The sequence below is a fragment of the Triturus cristatus genome, chromosome 9 (assembly GCF_964204655.1).
Source record: "Triturus cristatus chromosome 9, aTriCri1.1, whole genome shotgun sequence".
NCBI lineage: Eukaryota > Metazoa > Chordata > Amphibia > Caudata > Salamandridae > Triturus > Triturus cristatus.
Window position 1 is genome coordinate 500,684,599 of NC_140592.1, and position 17,300 is coordinate 500,701,898.

Consider the following 17,300-nt stretch of genomic DNA (forward strand, 5'->3'; position numbering starts at 1 on the left):
TATTTAAAAATATATAAAAATATTATTCAGAGAGGTGGCTGTAAGACATCACTGTCCTGCACAAGTGTAAAAAGTGTACAAAATGTAAAAAGTGTACAAAATGCAGAAAGTGTACAAAATGTGTATAACGTTAAAGAAATGTGTACAAATGACAGATCTCCAGTTCAGTCGGAATAGTAGTACAGTATAAATCACCACATATTTCTATAAGAAATTGTGTAAATCTTCTGTTGTGTTGAGGCCGTGTGGTGTTCTACTATCCAATTCCAGAATAATGCGCGATTCTAGTTGTCTAAGTTTCTTTTCTTTGTTGCCACCCCTTCTTTTGGGGGGGGAATCGCATTAATTACATAGTAAGAGAGGCAATTAAGATCGTTGTTGTGTTCTCGTTTGAAATGCCGGGCTACAGGGTATGATGGATCATTATTAACTATAGCCCGGATATGCTGCAATATTCTGACGTGCACCTGCAGCTTAGTACTTCCTACGTAACGTAAGCCACAGGTGCACGACAGAACATATACAGCATACTCAGTGCGGCAGCTATAATTTCCTTGAATGGTGTGTTTCTCTTCTGAGAATGGAGTGGAGTAATGAGTAGTATTTACACCAAACTTACACGCACGACACGAAGAACACTTGAAAAAACCTTTCCTTGGTTTGAGCCACGTACCAGTGATACCAATCTCTGGGCAGCTCTTTACTAATTGGCTCCTCATAGATTTAGCTCTTCTGAAAGTGATAGTAGGAGTGTCGGGGAGACGTGGTCTAAGAACCCCATCCGTGAGTACAATAGGCCAATTTTTCTTGATAATAGATTTGATTTTCCTCTCCTGTCTACTGTATGTTGTAATTAGCCTAGGGCACGAGTCAACCTCACTTTCCTCAGTAGTTATGACTGTCTTGTGAAACAAGGTATCTCTAGGTCTGTCTTGGTACTTGACTAGGGCGCGGTTCAGAATTTTGGCGCTGTACCCTCTTTGTCTAAGTCTATGTAACACATCATTGGTACATTTGTCAAATTGTTCAACCGTACTGCAGATGCGTTTAATTCGCAGTATTTCGCCAAATGGAATGCTCTCTATTAAGTGCTTGGGGTGGCTGCTGTTAGCATGTAAGGTGCTGTTCCCTGATGTGGGCTTTCTAAATAAAGTTGTTTCAATTTTGTCATTTTCAATCAACACCCTGACATCTAAAAACTCAATAGTGGATGTACTGATATGCGAGGTAAAGTGCAAATTCATACAGTTGTGATTAATAGTTGAAATAAAATCAATTGCACTTTCCTCATCACCTCTCCAAATCAGAAAAACATCATCTATAAAGCGTAGCCAATGCACTACATGGTTGTTGACAATTTCTCGATGTTGTTTCTTTAAGACCTGTTCCTCCCACCAGCCAACGTGTAAACAAGCGTAGCTGGGGGAGAAACAGGATCCCATAGCCACGCCTCTTTGTTGTTTAAAAACATCATTCCCAAACAAAAAAAAGTTATTGTTGAGACACCAGTTAATTCGATTCATTAGCATTCTGTTGTGAAGAAAAGAATTCCCCACCCCAGGAGTCAAGAAAATATTTAACAGCATTGAGCCCATCGGTGTTATTGATGCTAGTGTATAGCGATTCAATGTCTAAGGCTATTAATAGAAAATTTGTCTCCCACGAAATGTCCTTGATCTTATTAAGGAAATCCCCAGTGTCTTTTATATAGCTGGGAAGTTTTCTCACAAAATCTTGTAGGAAGAAGTCTATGTACTGGGAAATGTGTTCACTGACACTGTTAATGGCCGAGATAATTGGTCTTACTGGTACTGGTTGGGTAGATTTATGCACTTTTGGAATCAGGTATAATGTAGGTAATACCGGGAAGTCAATGTCCAAAAATGTATATTCAGATGCTGAAATCAGACCCTCCCTTTTGTATTGTAGCAGTTGTTTGCGTAGTGATTCTTTGGCATGGTTGTACTCTTTAAGATTGGATCTCACGTAGCATTCCTGATTGTTAAGTTGTCTCCTTGCTTCAGTGATATACTCCCTTTTGGGGCAGCGTACAATGTTGCCACCTTTGTCAGATGCATTAATAATGATTTCATTGTTGTTACCCAATTTGGTCATAAGTCGGTCATATTGATTGTTCATGAAAGATGCTTTCTTTGATTTCTTCTTAGACTGAATATATAGTTTTTTGATATCGTCTATTACACGATCGTGAAATATGTCCACAGAATCTTTGGGCATCATAGGAATGAAGGTGCTTTTCGGTTTGAACGGACTGATACCAGCCCCTATTTGAGTGATTCCTGCATTGTATACATACATATAAACACTATACACACATATACTTACCATAACTATACATACCTGCATGGTAAAGGCATATGCATGGTAAACATTTGCATGGTAAATGATGCGTGGTAAAGGCATTGTGTGGTAATGCCTGCATTTTAAAGGCTGTTTACCATACTAAGCATCCAAATTGCCCTGTTTTTTTCAGCACCATTGTCAGCCATGTCACATGTACGTTCATTGCCGTTTTACACTCACTAGTTAAGGGTAGCATCATTGACATGAGAGAGTGCCAGATGCAATGGTTGAAGCATGTGCTTACATAAGTATCTACAGTTGTAAATGCTTATATAGACACATGCGAATATGTAGTAAAAAATAAATATGTAATGTACACACAAAATATATGTAGCATGAGGGTAACCTATCAGTATGCTTTCCAGGTGACTTTAGTCAGTCTGAGGACAGAAAACTGAGGTTAGAAAAGGAAGTATCTGCGGCAAGACGAGCATCTATCTTCTAGAAAGACAGTAGCAGGTACTAAAATTAGAGAGAGAAAAAACACGAATGCACAAAGTCTGACCTCAAAACAGGATGTAGTCGTGCAGCACAATTGCTGCTGTAGGTATGCACCCTGGTTAGTTTCCATTGCGCGGGCATGGAAACAAAACACCTCACAGCCCCACCCCACACCAACCTTCCACATGCCCTTCAATACATACAGTCTTGCCCTTGCAGTAATAAAGTGTTGCCACGCATTTTTAAACTTTTTTTTTCATTTCATTGAATGTTAGGCAGGAGTAAGGACATTTCAGACAGGATTAATGAACACCAGGAGCCATGTTAGTAACTGGGCTCATTGTACATGCGTTTTCCATTCAAATTCAGATCTGGGTTGTATCCAAGTACTTCCAGAGGCACCCAGGAGTGTGCAATGAAGTAGGAGAACATTGATAGGGGTCTCACCAGTCTCTTCTGAAAGAGCTGCCCCCTCCACATACCTAAGCATGACGTTAACACAAATGAACTGAAGCAACACTATTTGGTTTGCTAGTAGATCTCTTTGACTCATCCTCATAACATCTTTATTACAGTTACGTTTTGAGCAAGTATGACAATCTTTAGTCACCCGGGCTACAATTTGCCCAGAATATTTGCTGCACCCATAAAGTGCTGTGATATTAGCCCACTCATTGCACCACATTTTGACCTGCAAATCACCCACAATCTCACTTTATCATTTCTAATTTCCTCCAGTATTATGTTTGCAGCAGAATATCATGATGAAACATAGCTGCCATGTGCTTATTTTATGATTGATTAAGCACCGCAGGATAAGTCCATTGTTAGTTAGTGGCCCACTGAGCCTAGCTGGTATACAGACATGTAATAGTGGTTGGGTTTTAAACCATCCAACTGTACAGAAGCCCATGCTACCTACTTGAGTGGCCACCTATAAGCTTCCAGCTTCCAACTGAGGAGATATCAATGTTTCAGAAGGTATTAGCCGCTTTAGCATCCAGCAGTACAGATATTCATGTTCCTTACATTAGTAGGTGCACATAAGCATCCAACTACATAGCTACCCGTGCTACCTAAATTAGTAGCCACACCTAAGAATCCAAACATGAAGATATCCAGGATACCTTCATTAGTAGGAGCTTATAAGCATCCAACTGCACAGATATCTACTCTGCCTACATCACTAGCAGCAGCCTCCATCTGCACAGATATCCACGCTACCTACATTACTAACCACATATAAGCCTCCAACTGAACAGATATCCACGCTACCTACATTACTAACCGCATATAAGCCTCCAACTGCACAGATATACGTGCTGCCTACATCACTTGCAGCAGTCTCCATCTGCACAGATATCCATGCTACCTACATCACTAGCAGCAGCCTCCATCTGCACAGATATCCATGCTGCCTACATCACTAGCAGCAGCCTCCATCTGCTCAGATATCCATGCTGCCTACATCGCTAGCCGCATATAAACATCCATCTGCACAGATATCCACGCTACCTACATTTCTAGCCGCATATAAACCTCCAACTGCATAGATATCCATGCTGCCTACATCACTAGCCACAGCATCCAGCTTCACAGTTATCCATGCTGCCTACATCACTAGCCACATATAAGCATCTGACTGTACAGATATCTATGCTGCCTACCTCACTAGGCACATATAAGCATCTGGCTGTACAGATATCCAGGCTACCTATAATAATAGCCACATAAGAATCTATCTTCGAGCTTGTAAAAGGTCATAAATCCTCACCTATCATTTTTGGGAGTTTTATATAGCGCCAACTTCACCGAAAGGTATTAGAGCACATTACATGAGCATTAGCTGCCTTACAGAGGGACACATTAATTGTTATTATGCAGGGAGAGATTAAGTGGGATGTTGAGTGTTCCTGCCGAGACTCGAATATATTTCCCTGCTTCGAAGTTCACAGCTCTAGCCCTTAGGCCACGTCTTCTCCCCTCATATTTTAGTAGAAGACAATTGAATATCCATCTTAGAGGAATTAAGTGCAAGCCTTTGGGGGTCATCACAAGAGTGATAATGCCATGGCCTGTAATCATGATTGAGTGAATTTGGGATGAGCAGCAGTCAATGACTTAAGTGGAGAAAAGAAAATAATCTCAGCATGAATAACTCCTATGCAGAGTGGCAGCAAGGGATGTATGACGTAACAACGCGAGTCATTACAACGCGTGCAGTTACATCGCGGTCGTTACCACGACTGCGATGTTACTACGCTATGCCATTACAATGCAAGTCTTTACATCGACTTGCGCTAGATGGCGTGCTAACATTAGAAAAGCGTAATTTACTATTCCAACTCCAGTCGACTTAACAGTAGGGAAGGTGTTGGGATAGTAAACTACACTATTTGTAATGTTAGCACGCCATCTAGCGCAAGTCGATGTAAAGACTTGCGTTGTAATGGCATCGCGTGGTTACATCACGTTCGTTGTAACGATCGCGATGTAACAGCATCGCGTTGTACTGAATGCGATGTAAACGATGTTTCCCGGCAGCAAGTCTTGCAACTCGCATTAAAATATGACTGTGATCTTGGGGAGGTGACCTGTCACAAGAAGCTTCCATTGCTGCTTTTCAGTCTTCTCCCAAGATTATTGGTCCTGAAATGGCTGCCAGACAGTTTCACCAGAAGACATGACCAGACCAAATTGTCTTCACCATTTAGCCCATAAAACAAGCAGATAATAAATGTTTGGATGGAAAAATTGTATTAGATAGTGGTCCTCCTCCCCGGAGAGCTGCTTAGCTAGAAAAAATAGTCGACCAATTAAATACTAAAATCGTAGATGCTTGTGCATTCACCACCTTTCTCTCTAAATTGCTTTCACAAGGAACTTTGTGGGGCATGTGTTTCCTAGAGACATACATTATCGGATTTAAAATGTTTCCAATTAATTATTGCTGTTTAATATGGGGATGAAGTAGTCTATTCGCAGTGAGGTAGCAGATTTTAATTTCAGGCGTGAATGGTCCATTTCCTTTCTTTGATACCTCCTTCACTTCCATCCTTGCTTCCCTCCCACATGCCCTTGACAGACATCCTTCCCCACATCCAACCCCACATACACTCATGTATTAGCTCTGATGGCAAAACTGCTGCTGTCCTCGCCCTCCTTCTCTTCGAATTTCTGAAAATATCATATTATGTAGTGTTATATAGTCTTCCCTCTCCCATTTTCCTCCCTTTTATAAGTGTATGTATGCCCTTTCTCTCCCCCCACGTCATCCCATCTGTGTTATATTGCTCCATCTCTTTCCTCTCCTGGACTTATGGCATCCTCTTATTACACTAATGTGGCGCAAGTGCTCTGGCTTGTGCCACGCCACGCTAAACCATATTAATCAATTCGTGCCGCACCAGATTTGGTTATGCTGTGCTTGGACTGCAGCCACCTCATTATGTCCCTTTCTCTGGTGATTGTTTATCTAATGAAGTAGAGAAAAGAAAATGCCCTACCAAACAACCACAACCTTTGCAGAGTCTTGTAGGAAGACCTTAGCCGCAGGTCTTCCTACCATTGGCTCAATGGTTAGAGCGGCAGACCCTGAAGCAGAGTTCTGGCCAGGGACCAGGGTTCGATTCCAGCCTCGGCGGGGCTCGGGCTCAATTTCCTCGGACCTGTCTATTCTCGCTTCGGTGCCTATTCTAATCACGGGCCCCACGCTGCAACTCTGGGCAATAGCTTGCTTAGCCTCCACACCGGCCCCAACAGCGCTAAGGATGCCTGGCTTCACCCTGGGGGTGCCCAGGAGTGGACACTTCACAGGGAAATCCAGGAGGGGTTCCACAGCGGTATGAGAATCAGTGCCAGGAAACCGCAAAGGCGACACCGCAAGGTGGCCGTCTGGTGACAGTGCGCTCTATAAGTACCTTGACATTTACATTTACATTTTGAAATTGTTCAATAAATATCCTTAGTTGCTATTGTGCCTCAACAGACTTCTGGATGTTCTGTAGCTGGGTAAACCATATTGGCCCCAGTATGTTTCTGAGGTTTGTTAGGTTGGGGTACCAACAGGGATAGATCACGTAGAAAAAAGTTTCCAAAGTATATAATGGTCTGGCTGGGTCTTTATTTTTAGGATTAGGCCAAGATGGTTAGACCTCTCTGTCAAAATGCAAAGTCATAAGTTCCAGATAAACATGACTATAACAAAATAAAGCAATGCAAGAATGTGTCAAAAGCGTAATTGTGTGATACAATAGTTCCTATTTGATAGTGCAAATTTTGGAAATCCTTGCTGAAATATTTTTCTGTCTGGTATGTAATCTAAAAATGCAGAAAATGAATAATGAATATCCATTTCACCTCTACTCCACACCATATTAAAATGGTTGAGAAAAGATTACCAACATGTCATCTTACCAGGTAAATTCAACATTGTCTAAGAATGATTGTGCACCTTGCTCAGCCCTTCTCTTTACATCTTCTGGAACATATGATCTAATAGCATTCCTTACTTGGAATTCATGCTCTCATTCACTAAATATAAGGAATTCCTCCTCTAGTTTACGGACAAGATCTGTTCCATCAGATACAAACCTAGATCTATCCTCTAAATGAGGAGCGATCTCCCACGCAACATTATAGAACCTCCTTCCCTCCCCTCAATAACAATTATGTTTCCTTAATGAAGCTACTCAAATTTAACACACAGAAGGTGATAGGAATTTTTGGGTTGCAGCAGCAAGCCATTGCCAGAGGTTAGACTGTTTGCAACAATCCCTCCTATCAAAACCATTTACCTAGAAATATCAAGTAAAGGTTTCTCATATTTGAATCCTCCTTGTGCAATCTGATACAGCATCCTTAACTAACTCATTTTCACAGACTCTCGAAAGACTTGATACATTCTCCGTGGAGAAACCCTATCCTTAAAAATAAATCTCAATCCAAACCTCTTGTTTAACTTTTGCATGGTATCAAGCCTTCCTTGTTTAGGAAAAACACAGGAAGAGATGTTTTGCAAATCAATTGAATAGCATCACTGCCTAGGAATATCTATTTGCAGACTGCCAAACAGCTGTTGGTCTTGTTTCATCATATAAACAGCCGCACTGAAAATCTTAAAAGATGTTCACTGTCTGTTGCCCAAAAGAGACACCTGATTACTTATATACGTATATACGTGTCAGCAGTGTTTGACACAGTTGTCCACAGCAGGTTCATCTAAACTCTAGAACACCTCATTGACTTTCATGGTCAGCTACTAAGTTTGTTTTGTAGCTTAGTCATCAACAGAAAAAAAGTTATGAAGAATATTAAGAACATCTTAGTAATGTCTGATATCTCGTGGTGCACATAGAGGGCTTATTCCTCTCCCTTGCCTTATTCAGTCTATCCATTGAGGGACAGATCTGATCTTAAAGAGTACTGGTGTCTCCATACAACAAATGACACACAGATCCATCACAAACATTGGCAGTTGAAGACATCTACACTTTTCAAACTTGCTTAGGAATATTACAAACATGAATATTGCTAAATCCTCAAACTTAGTCCATAAAAATAAAGTTCAGGTTCTTCTTTTAAGATCTCATCGGAATATTTTCGATTCATGGCTACTGCGCCTGTTTAATTGGGAGACTTTTCATGTCTGTCTTTCATACCATAACATTTCAGAACTTTACTATGGATTCAGCCCCGCACATCAACTGAGTGGTCATGTTGTCAAATTTACGCTGCCAGTTGCTCAAAACATTAATTACCTATAGCTCCACAATGAGTCCAGTTGCAATATAATTTTGGCATTTCCACTACCAAAATTATTGATGATGAAGTTATTGGTAATATCAGGATCTGGGAATTCGGAGATTTCACCAGCTTTTGACTACGAATACCATTTCCGACCACACTGGGAATTACAAGACCTTAGAATGAGGGCTCTAATCTTCAAAGACCAGGTGAAAAGAGCAGTTTAAGCTCTTGTTGTCTTCAGAATGGACTTACAAGCACTCCTCATAGCATACTCCTATTTGTTTGCCAGTCTGATCACGCCATAAGAACAATTCACCAAATGACCCATGCTCTGTGATCTCTGTTGGCTTCCAATAGAAAAGCGGATCAAGTGAACAACCTCCTACAATTATCAGACCTGATTTCCATATCAAATGACTAAAAATGCCTCTGGACCAAACATTCACTTTTAACTGCAAGCAACAAGACAGAGAACTTCTGTTGAATGGAAGCCCTCCTTCGCCTGAGCCACAGCTGCTGCTGGGAAGGCTCAGTTTCTTGTGAAATTAACAAAACCCTTCTTTCTCACATTCAGGCGGCCCTTGATCAGTGGCATAGCATGCGTGTGGCCACCACAGGAGCGGTTGCCCCGTCCCTAAATTGTTAGGAGCGCAACATTTTAATTCAGCAGCAGGTCTCTTGCTGCTAATTTTTTTTTTTTTTTATTTTGCGCCCAGGCGCGGGTTAGGGGGCGCAATACTTGCCTTGCCCCGGGCGCTGGCAACACACGCCACACCGCTGCCTTTATTAACACATTATTTCTGCCTCTTCTTCAGCTTCTTCCCTTCCAAAAACCTGCTACTGATTTACAGCAAGTGGACCTTTTTATGGAACGTGTATTTTATTTTTTGCAAAAAAAGGACAGAACATTATAGGCCACAGTATTCTGCTTAGAGGTCACAATTAGGCCTAAGTTATCATGGCTAGGGTACGAGTCAGTTTCAATGCTCGTAGCTGGCCTTCGAATATCTCTACTCTTCCCCTCATAGTCCACTAAACCAGTATGATATCAGGGTTAACGTGGTTGATCCCAGGGACATCTAGAACCTTACAAGAACACTATATAGTATAAAATAAACTCCCTTTCCTTTCGTACCCAATCCGCGCCCACACATTATGTTTGGTCGTTGCGATCAGGGGAAATGCAAGGGGACATTAGCTGGGACAAATGACAATTTTCAGAAAATGAGCAGTTATTTCCCACTTGTATCACAACATGGGGAAGTTTATCAACCCCTCTTTTGGCTGAGGCATGCATCTAGTGAAAAGGAGGCAGTGAAAGGGTGGCTTGCAATGCCACCCTCTTCCCTTCAGGGTTTTTTCCTATCCTGCTATGAAAGCAGCGCCCTATCTTCTGTCACATGCCATGTTTGCCAAGTGGCAGAATTAAAAAAGTCAAGCTGTTCTCAGATTTGGACTTGGTCTTTACTCCAGCCTGCCACATCCTTCAGCTTGTTTATTTTGGTTCACCGAGTCCAACTACATGTGGCAAATCAATGTGGGAAGCCTACGTCTGAGACAGACTACTCTGGAAGGCAATCACCTTAATTTCTGAAAAACCTTGTTTTCTATGTTAGCAGCTTCTGCCTTTAAAGACTAGTGTCATGAAAATGACTTGTGGGGCCCCGGGCAAGACATATTTTGGGGTCCCCTGTTCAGAACAAGTTAGAATTGTATTACCTATTTTCTGATAATCCAAGCCTGCATGGCACCAAACAATATTCTACTTAAACTTTCAGAAAAAAACACCTGAAATATGATTTGCGCTTTGACCAAAAATCCTTAAAACGACACTCGGTAGAGAGAGAGAGAGACAGAGTGAGAGGAAGAGGTAGGAATAGAGCGACGTTCAGATAGAGAAATTAATAAAAGTGAGATAGAGTGAGAGAAACTGAAAAAAGACCTCTTTGTCAGGTCGTTTCTCCAAGGGGCTCATACTTCTGTGGAGGAGAACCGTTATACTCCTTCTATCTCTAGTGGTGTTTGGAGGTCTCTTGACAAATATATAAACTTGGCTTTACAAGGCTTGGTGGCCCAATATCCTTTTGTGTCTTCCTCTTAACCTCTTCAGTGCCCCGCCCTTTCCACGCCCTGTGCCGGGCGTTTCATTAGCGGGCGGGGTTCATGACGAGATAGTCTCGTCATGGGCACAGCGCAACCGCGCTCCATGACGAGACTATCTCGTCATGGGCACTGAAGGGGTTAATTTTTCTCCCCCATTGAAGCAGGTGTCCCGATCTCTTACTTATTTTTTCTCTGACTTATCCAAGCAATACAACTGATATCCTCGAATTGTTTTCTTTGCCTTTTAACATATTTGATTGATATTTGATTGATATATAGATGTTATTTATGACATTGATTTCATTTATAATGATGATTGCTCATTTATTTATTGTTCACAATTTCAAGCTGTATTGCATTATATGGTATTTTAATTATTTATACTCTTTTTCTTAAAACAATAAAATATTATAACATTAAAAAAAACCTCTTTGCCAGGGGACCCTTAGAAAGTGTGGGTCCTGGCGATTTCCAATTAATCATGCCTTAAAACGTCTCTGTCCCAGAGATTGACCAAAGCATCGCTATAACCGAGCGGTTCTTTACCTTTTGAATTCTGTGGACCACCCCCGGATCACTATCATAATCAGTGGACCCTGGCCTGAGCAATTTCTATGGTTAGAACCTCAAAAAGATACAGAAAACTACAGAGGCACATATTGATCAAATTCATAAATTACGAAGCCCTTTCTTTAATTCCCCAAGAAATTGAAATTTTAATTTTAAATGGGAAGGTAAAAGCTTGTCAAAATGTGGCTTTATTTCTAAAAGAAAAATCGATTTGCTAGATTTGCATTTGCTTAGTCATTTTTGCTCCTAATGCATCAGCCCTTGCATACAAGACTTTAATTAAGGCCACCAATTGTCCATATTAGTGTTTGCTCTACTTCATTTGCTCTCACTAATCAAAGATATCAACTTAGGAGTTTAGCCTCTAATTTCAAATTCCTTCACATTTACAGACTTTAAAAAAAAATCAGTTTTAGATTTGTGTTTTTTATGCTTTATTAATTTGCTAATATTAATTTTCTAAACAGTCATGGACCCCTGAGTAATCATCACGAAACTGCAGGGGTCCATGGATCTAAAGTTTAAGAACCCCTGCTCTAACCAAACCTGGGCTCCTTGCTCATAAGGAATACTACTATTCTTCATTAGGCATCAGGAAGTTCACTCTTCAAATATCTGCACAGCCTTGCATTGTTCGTGTCCTCCTCAATACATGGCAGTACTGTACCATAACAGGCAACTCTGTAAATCATTGTACGTGCTTGTGTTACTGATTAAAAGTACACTTTCGGGATCCTGACACCTTCCAGCACAAGTTATAGGCAGACTTTATTTCATTTTTGGCCCGTATTACATGGCACATTCCCTTACCAGAGAAAAAAACCCAGAAAAGCTGAAATTCAAATGACATTTCAGTATAACTTTAATTTTATCTGGGCTTTATGCCATGTTCTCAACAAAGAAAGATACTGTTTGAGGTAGGCTGTTACCCTGTGCACGTGCAGTGTGTTTCATTGTGCATATGCAGGCCCTGCTTTTCTTCCTGCTGTGTTCTTGTGCTGATGAATGACTTGTCTGACCGCAGTCATTGCTGTAATTAGAACATAAACCTATGTAATTTATTGAACCGCTGGCGACACCTTTGAAAGAGCGCTGGGCCTTACAACGTAATCGCGTAGTCAAGTCGTTGAAGATTTTTCCCTATTGGTTGTATGGGCCTTTGTTAGTTGACAGGAAGCATTGGAAGGGAGCAGAGATCAACAATACATTTAAAAAATGTGAAGCCAATGTGACTCCGTAATAAGGAGCAGAAATCGCCAAATATAGCTATAGAGTTTGATTTGTATTACCAATAAATCCAGTGTATAGGCAAACTAAAAGTAATTTGCATAAGTATAGGAATACACTAGGTCAGCTGAAATTTCTCAGTAGGCACAACAGAATGAGGCATTGTAATTTTATTAATATAATTTAAGTGGCAGAACTTGTATCTCTTTTCAGGGTATTACATTTGTATATTCCTGTCTCCTCTAAAACCTTAGATGCTGCTGTTTCATCTTTGGTCAAGGAGTGGGACCAGTAGCGGCCGGAGTGCAGGTGGAGTGGCAGGGTGGGGTGGGGGTATCGACGGCAAAGAAAACATGAAAAAATGGGAAAAAAGAACGTACACGCCATCTGTCACCCTTCTGCCCCAAGTCCTCACTGAAGCACAGGCTTCCCTGCGGCCAATCCTGACGCTGCTATCATGGTGCTGGCAGCATGAAAGCAGTGTCAGGATTGGCCCGAGTGCCCTGAATTTGCGCTCCCAGAGAGACTGGCAGCCTGTGCCTGCTGTTTCCAACCGGGCAATGCTGCTCGGGTTAGAGACAGCTCAGTGCGCATGTCGGTTGGCCGTCCTGAGATGGCTGGCCAAACCGACATGCGCACTGATAGCAGTGACCACCACTCCCCTTCCCGACAGCCCCCGTGATGGCCACGCCCCCAAGACTTGGCCTGGCACTTAGAACTTGAGCAATAAAACGATAATAAACCTGTTTTATTATCGTTTTATTTTTCAAGTGTTGAGGCTGGCGGGGGAGCGATGCTCCTCCGCCACAGCGGAGGAGCCGCTGCTGAGTGGGACACAAAAACCCAGAAGAAGGTACCCTTATTTAAAACCCTCATTCCAATAGGGACGCTGGCCTCTACCCAAATGTCTTTGATTTTTGAGGCAGCTATTGGCAAGAGGATGGTTCTTAATCAAAGCGTAGTCACAAGGTTCCCCTTATGTGAGGTGCTCTATGATCTCTGGCTGTGTAATGTTCTGATGCACGATGGGGGTATAGTCATTGGGCATCACGCCTCACTTGGTGATAGGCGAAGCCCTTCTGAGTTGTTAAAGAGAAGGAAGGCAGTGTTGTGTCTCAGTGGCGTATGGGAATCGGAAGGAGAAGAAAGAAGTAGCTGTTCAGAACATAAAGAGACATGTGGCTGGTTTTCAAGAGAGCAGCAAGAAGAGTTCTGGCAGGAGAATAGAAATTAAGGGGCTTATTTATGGGCCATTGCGTCAATTTTGCGGCGCCGGTGCGTCTCTTTTTGTGATGCTCCACCGGTGTTAAAAATGCGACATGTTGCGCCAAATTTACAAAGTGATGCATCTAGGTAGATGCGACACTTTGTAAACCCCTGCGCCACTTTATACCTGCGCCAGGTATAATGTATGTAGTGGGAGCGTTCCGACGCAAGAAAGGGTCGTAGAAGTGATGCAGTGAAATCTATAAGATTTCACTGCACCACTTCTAGGATGGAAATGCGGCAATATCGTACGCCTGTCTCATGGCAGGCGTAAGACTGACGCAGGCACATTTATCCTGGGAACATGCCCATGTGTAATGACTCATTGCTGGAGTTGCGTCACTTTTGTGACACACTCAAGCAATGCGTTATTTTTGCGTCTACAGATACATCAGAAATACTGACGTATCTGTAACTCCTTGCCACATGATGCATCATAGTGTAAATATGACACATCATTGGTGTCGCAAGGAGGGCGCAATGAAAAGTGATGCATCGCTGTTTTCTCGCGGCGATGCGTCTCTTTTCATAAATGAGGGCCTAAAGGCCCTGATTACGAGTTGCACAATGCTGGCGGGGTGCAAACTCTGCACCCATAGTTACCAGCATCCATCAATAACACCCCATCAGTACTGTGTAATTAAGAGTTAAACCCCACAGTATTGGGAATAACGTGAAGACCTGGATTAACAAATGGGTATTTTTCAGCGTTCCTTTTTCAATTGGGTTTAATGCACACAAGTACCAGCAAGTGGTAAATGTATGCGAGGTGCTAGTGTAAAGCGGAGTGGATGGATGTGAGTCAGGATGGAAGAGGAGATTGTTGTCTGTAAGGGAGCAGAATTACCTGCCCCCTTACAGACTCAAACAATTCAAAACAGAGCGGAGTACAATTCCGCTCCACTCAACTCATAAAGGAGGTCAACAAAAGGAAGTTTGTAGTGGGTAATACATTTAATATCTACATGTATCTACATTTGTCTAGGAACAGCTTAATACAGCTCAGGGTGTTGGTTAGAGTGCATCTGATATGGAGTCACATCACACAGCTGATTGGTAGGGCGAGTCCTTGTGCTGGAGGACGATCTGCAGCAGTCTCACAGCTTCAGATGGAGTGAGATGAATCAGTGGTTATTTTGACGATGTTGTTATGTGAAGTATTTGTGCTTGGGTGTGGGGTGTAGCTTTTTCTGTACTTGTCGTGGTTGCTACTTTGCCTCATGGTGTGTTAAACACTTCCCTGCTTATGGAGTTGTTAAAATGTATGGAATAATGTGAGATCATTAGAATGGAAGAATCTAGATAAAACGACTAGGATGGTAGGGAGCTGATGGACTCTTGTCATTCCTTAACAAAAACATATAAGATATCAAATAAACGTCTGTGATTGCTGGAAGCAATAGGGTTGGTTCCTTACAAGTGTTGATGTATGGGAGAGCATGGGTGGCACAGCGTTCTGCCTCTCCTTTGCACCCGATGCATTTTGATTCCTTTGCTCGCGTAAAAGTAAATTTGTCAGCGGTGTAAAATGGCAAATTAATTACAAAAAGCCCACACTCACTGCTGGAGCTCTCCAGATCTTGGGTACTTGGACAGAAAGCCTTGGTATCACCACTGAGGACATGAAAAATAAATTCCATATGTTTTCTGTTCTTTTTCCTTCCAGTTCCCAGAATATGGATTCCTTGGAGTTTCTGATAAAATTCTTCTCTTCTGCCACAAGTCTGATTCCGAGAACATACTGCGGCGGCTGACCTCAGACTCCACCATCTCAAACGGAGACCTGATCGAGGTGGTTTTATCAGGTTTGGGCCTCTACTCAACTTTAATTTTAAGGTGCAAAGGTGCAGAAAAGAGGGACAGAGACTATTGGTGGTCACACTGTGTCTCTTCTACTGGATAGAATGACAACTGGATATTAGCCTAGTAATTAGGAGCATTGCTTGCTGGAAAGCCCACATGTCATCTTTCTGTACTAAATGTGGCCTCCACTTCTTTTTATAAGACAAAAGGGGTATCCCAATTAATAGGTTTTTGGGCTTTATGATAGACCAGGAAAGGTTGACATGGCTTTTATAGGATCAGTCTTGCTGTCCTAAAATGTACAGCAGGGCCTTTTCTTGAAGTATTACATGTATGTGTATTGGGAGATCGACCCCCCAACATGCATACAGATGTTATGTTATAAGGTTTATGAAGTGTGCAGCTTATTCCAACTGGAGCGTCCCAGCACTAGGATTGCTATCAGGATAGAAAACAGGAGGTATCAGGAGATGATCAGAAATTAAAAAGGACCTCAGGGAGAAAAAAAAGCACAAGCGGCAGATAAGATCTAATGAAGACCAGGAAATATAACTTTGCCTATAGTGGCAGGTATTAAGATTTCCCTTAAAGGGGGCCTCAACTAGTTCTAATCTTAAATGCAAGGGGAGAGTGTTCCATAATTTGGTTGTGCAAACACCAAGGGAGTAGCCGCCCATCCGGGCTTTCCTTGCCCTCGGAATAACCGCAAGTGCGGTATCAGAGGATCTAAGACAGCGGCCAGACAAGTAAGACCTTACCAGGTTGCGCAAATAGCGGGGTCCTCTGTTGTTAAGAATTTTGTGACTTAGGTACATGGTCTTAAAACTGATATGCTTCTCCAAAGGTCGCCAATGAGGCTGAGCCAGATCTGGTGAGACGTGCTTGTCTTGAAAGGTTGAGGAGAAGGCTGGTAGCTGCATTTTGCACTCTTTGCAGATTCTGTACATTTTATTTGGTCACTACAATGTTCAAACTATTGCAGTAGCCCAGTCTCCAGATGTATAATGTGCTAGGTGTCTAGCGCTGGATGTTCCAGCCCATATGGCTATGACAAGAAGTCAATCCTGTAGAGAGGTATCATGCCACTGACTGGACATTTAGTACAGTTTCTCTGCCAGCAGCAAAGAAAACCAATGGTATCTCACTAGGTAGGCCGCAATTAGCCAGCACCTTTTGGTGAGAGTTATTAGAGGTCACTTGGGCATTTATTGGGCATAAGCTGCACAGAGCAGAATCGCAGGGAGAGAGGGAGTGCGAGAAAGAGGGAAGCCCTGGAAGATAAATGGATTTCTGCCTTCAACAAGGTAACTGTAGGGTGAGAACTGTGAAGCACTTCTACTTTTTCTTAAAAGAATCAGTTTGGTGCTATGCGCCAGAATGTAAGACCATTATGAATAAATAACTTAGGGGCCAGATGTACGACCAGCAATTTTTCAGCTCGCAAATTGCATCGCAATTGCGACTCGCAAAACTGGATGTACAACAGTGTGTTTAACACTGTTTGCGATTCCCAATGGGGTCGCAAATTGCGAGGCTCATGAATATTAATGAGCCTGTCGCAATTTGCGACCCCATTGGAAATGGCTGGCCCTCCCAGGGTTGGTGGCCTGCTGGGCTCAGCAGACCTCCATGTCTGCAATTGCCTTTCAATAAAAGTATTTTTTTTTTTAATGCAACCCGTTTTCCTTAAAGGAAAACGGGCTGCATTTAAAAAAAAAAAATGAAACGTTTTCGTTTCATTTTTTAAGGGCAGGTAGTGGTCCCTGGGACCACTGCCT

The 17,300-nt window shown here is 42.2% G+C and overlaps 1 protein-coding gene across 1 annotated transcript in view; it reads left to right on the top strand.

Moving 5' to 3' along the window:
* Positions 1–17,300, top strand: part of LOC146798204 (serine/threonine-protein kinase D3-like) — a 508,587-nt gene that overhangs the window by 295,483 nt on the left and 195,804 nt on the right. Inside the window, exon 2 of the mRNA XM_085625489.1 lies at positions 15,386–15,524. Within this exon, the coding sequence (XP_085481615.1) occupies positions 15,386–15,524 (139 nt within the window). The remainder of the gene's footprint in view (positions 1–15,385; positions 15,525–17,300) is intronic.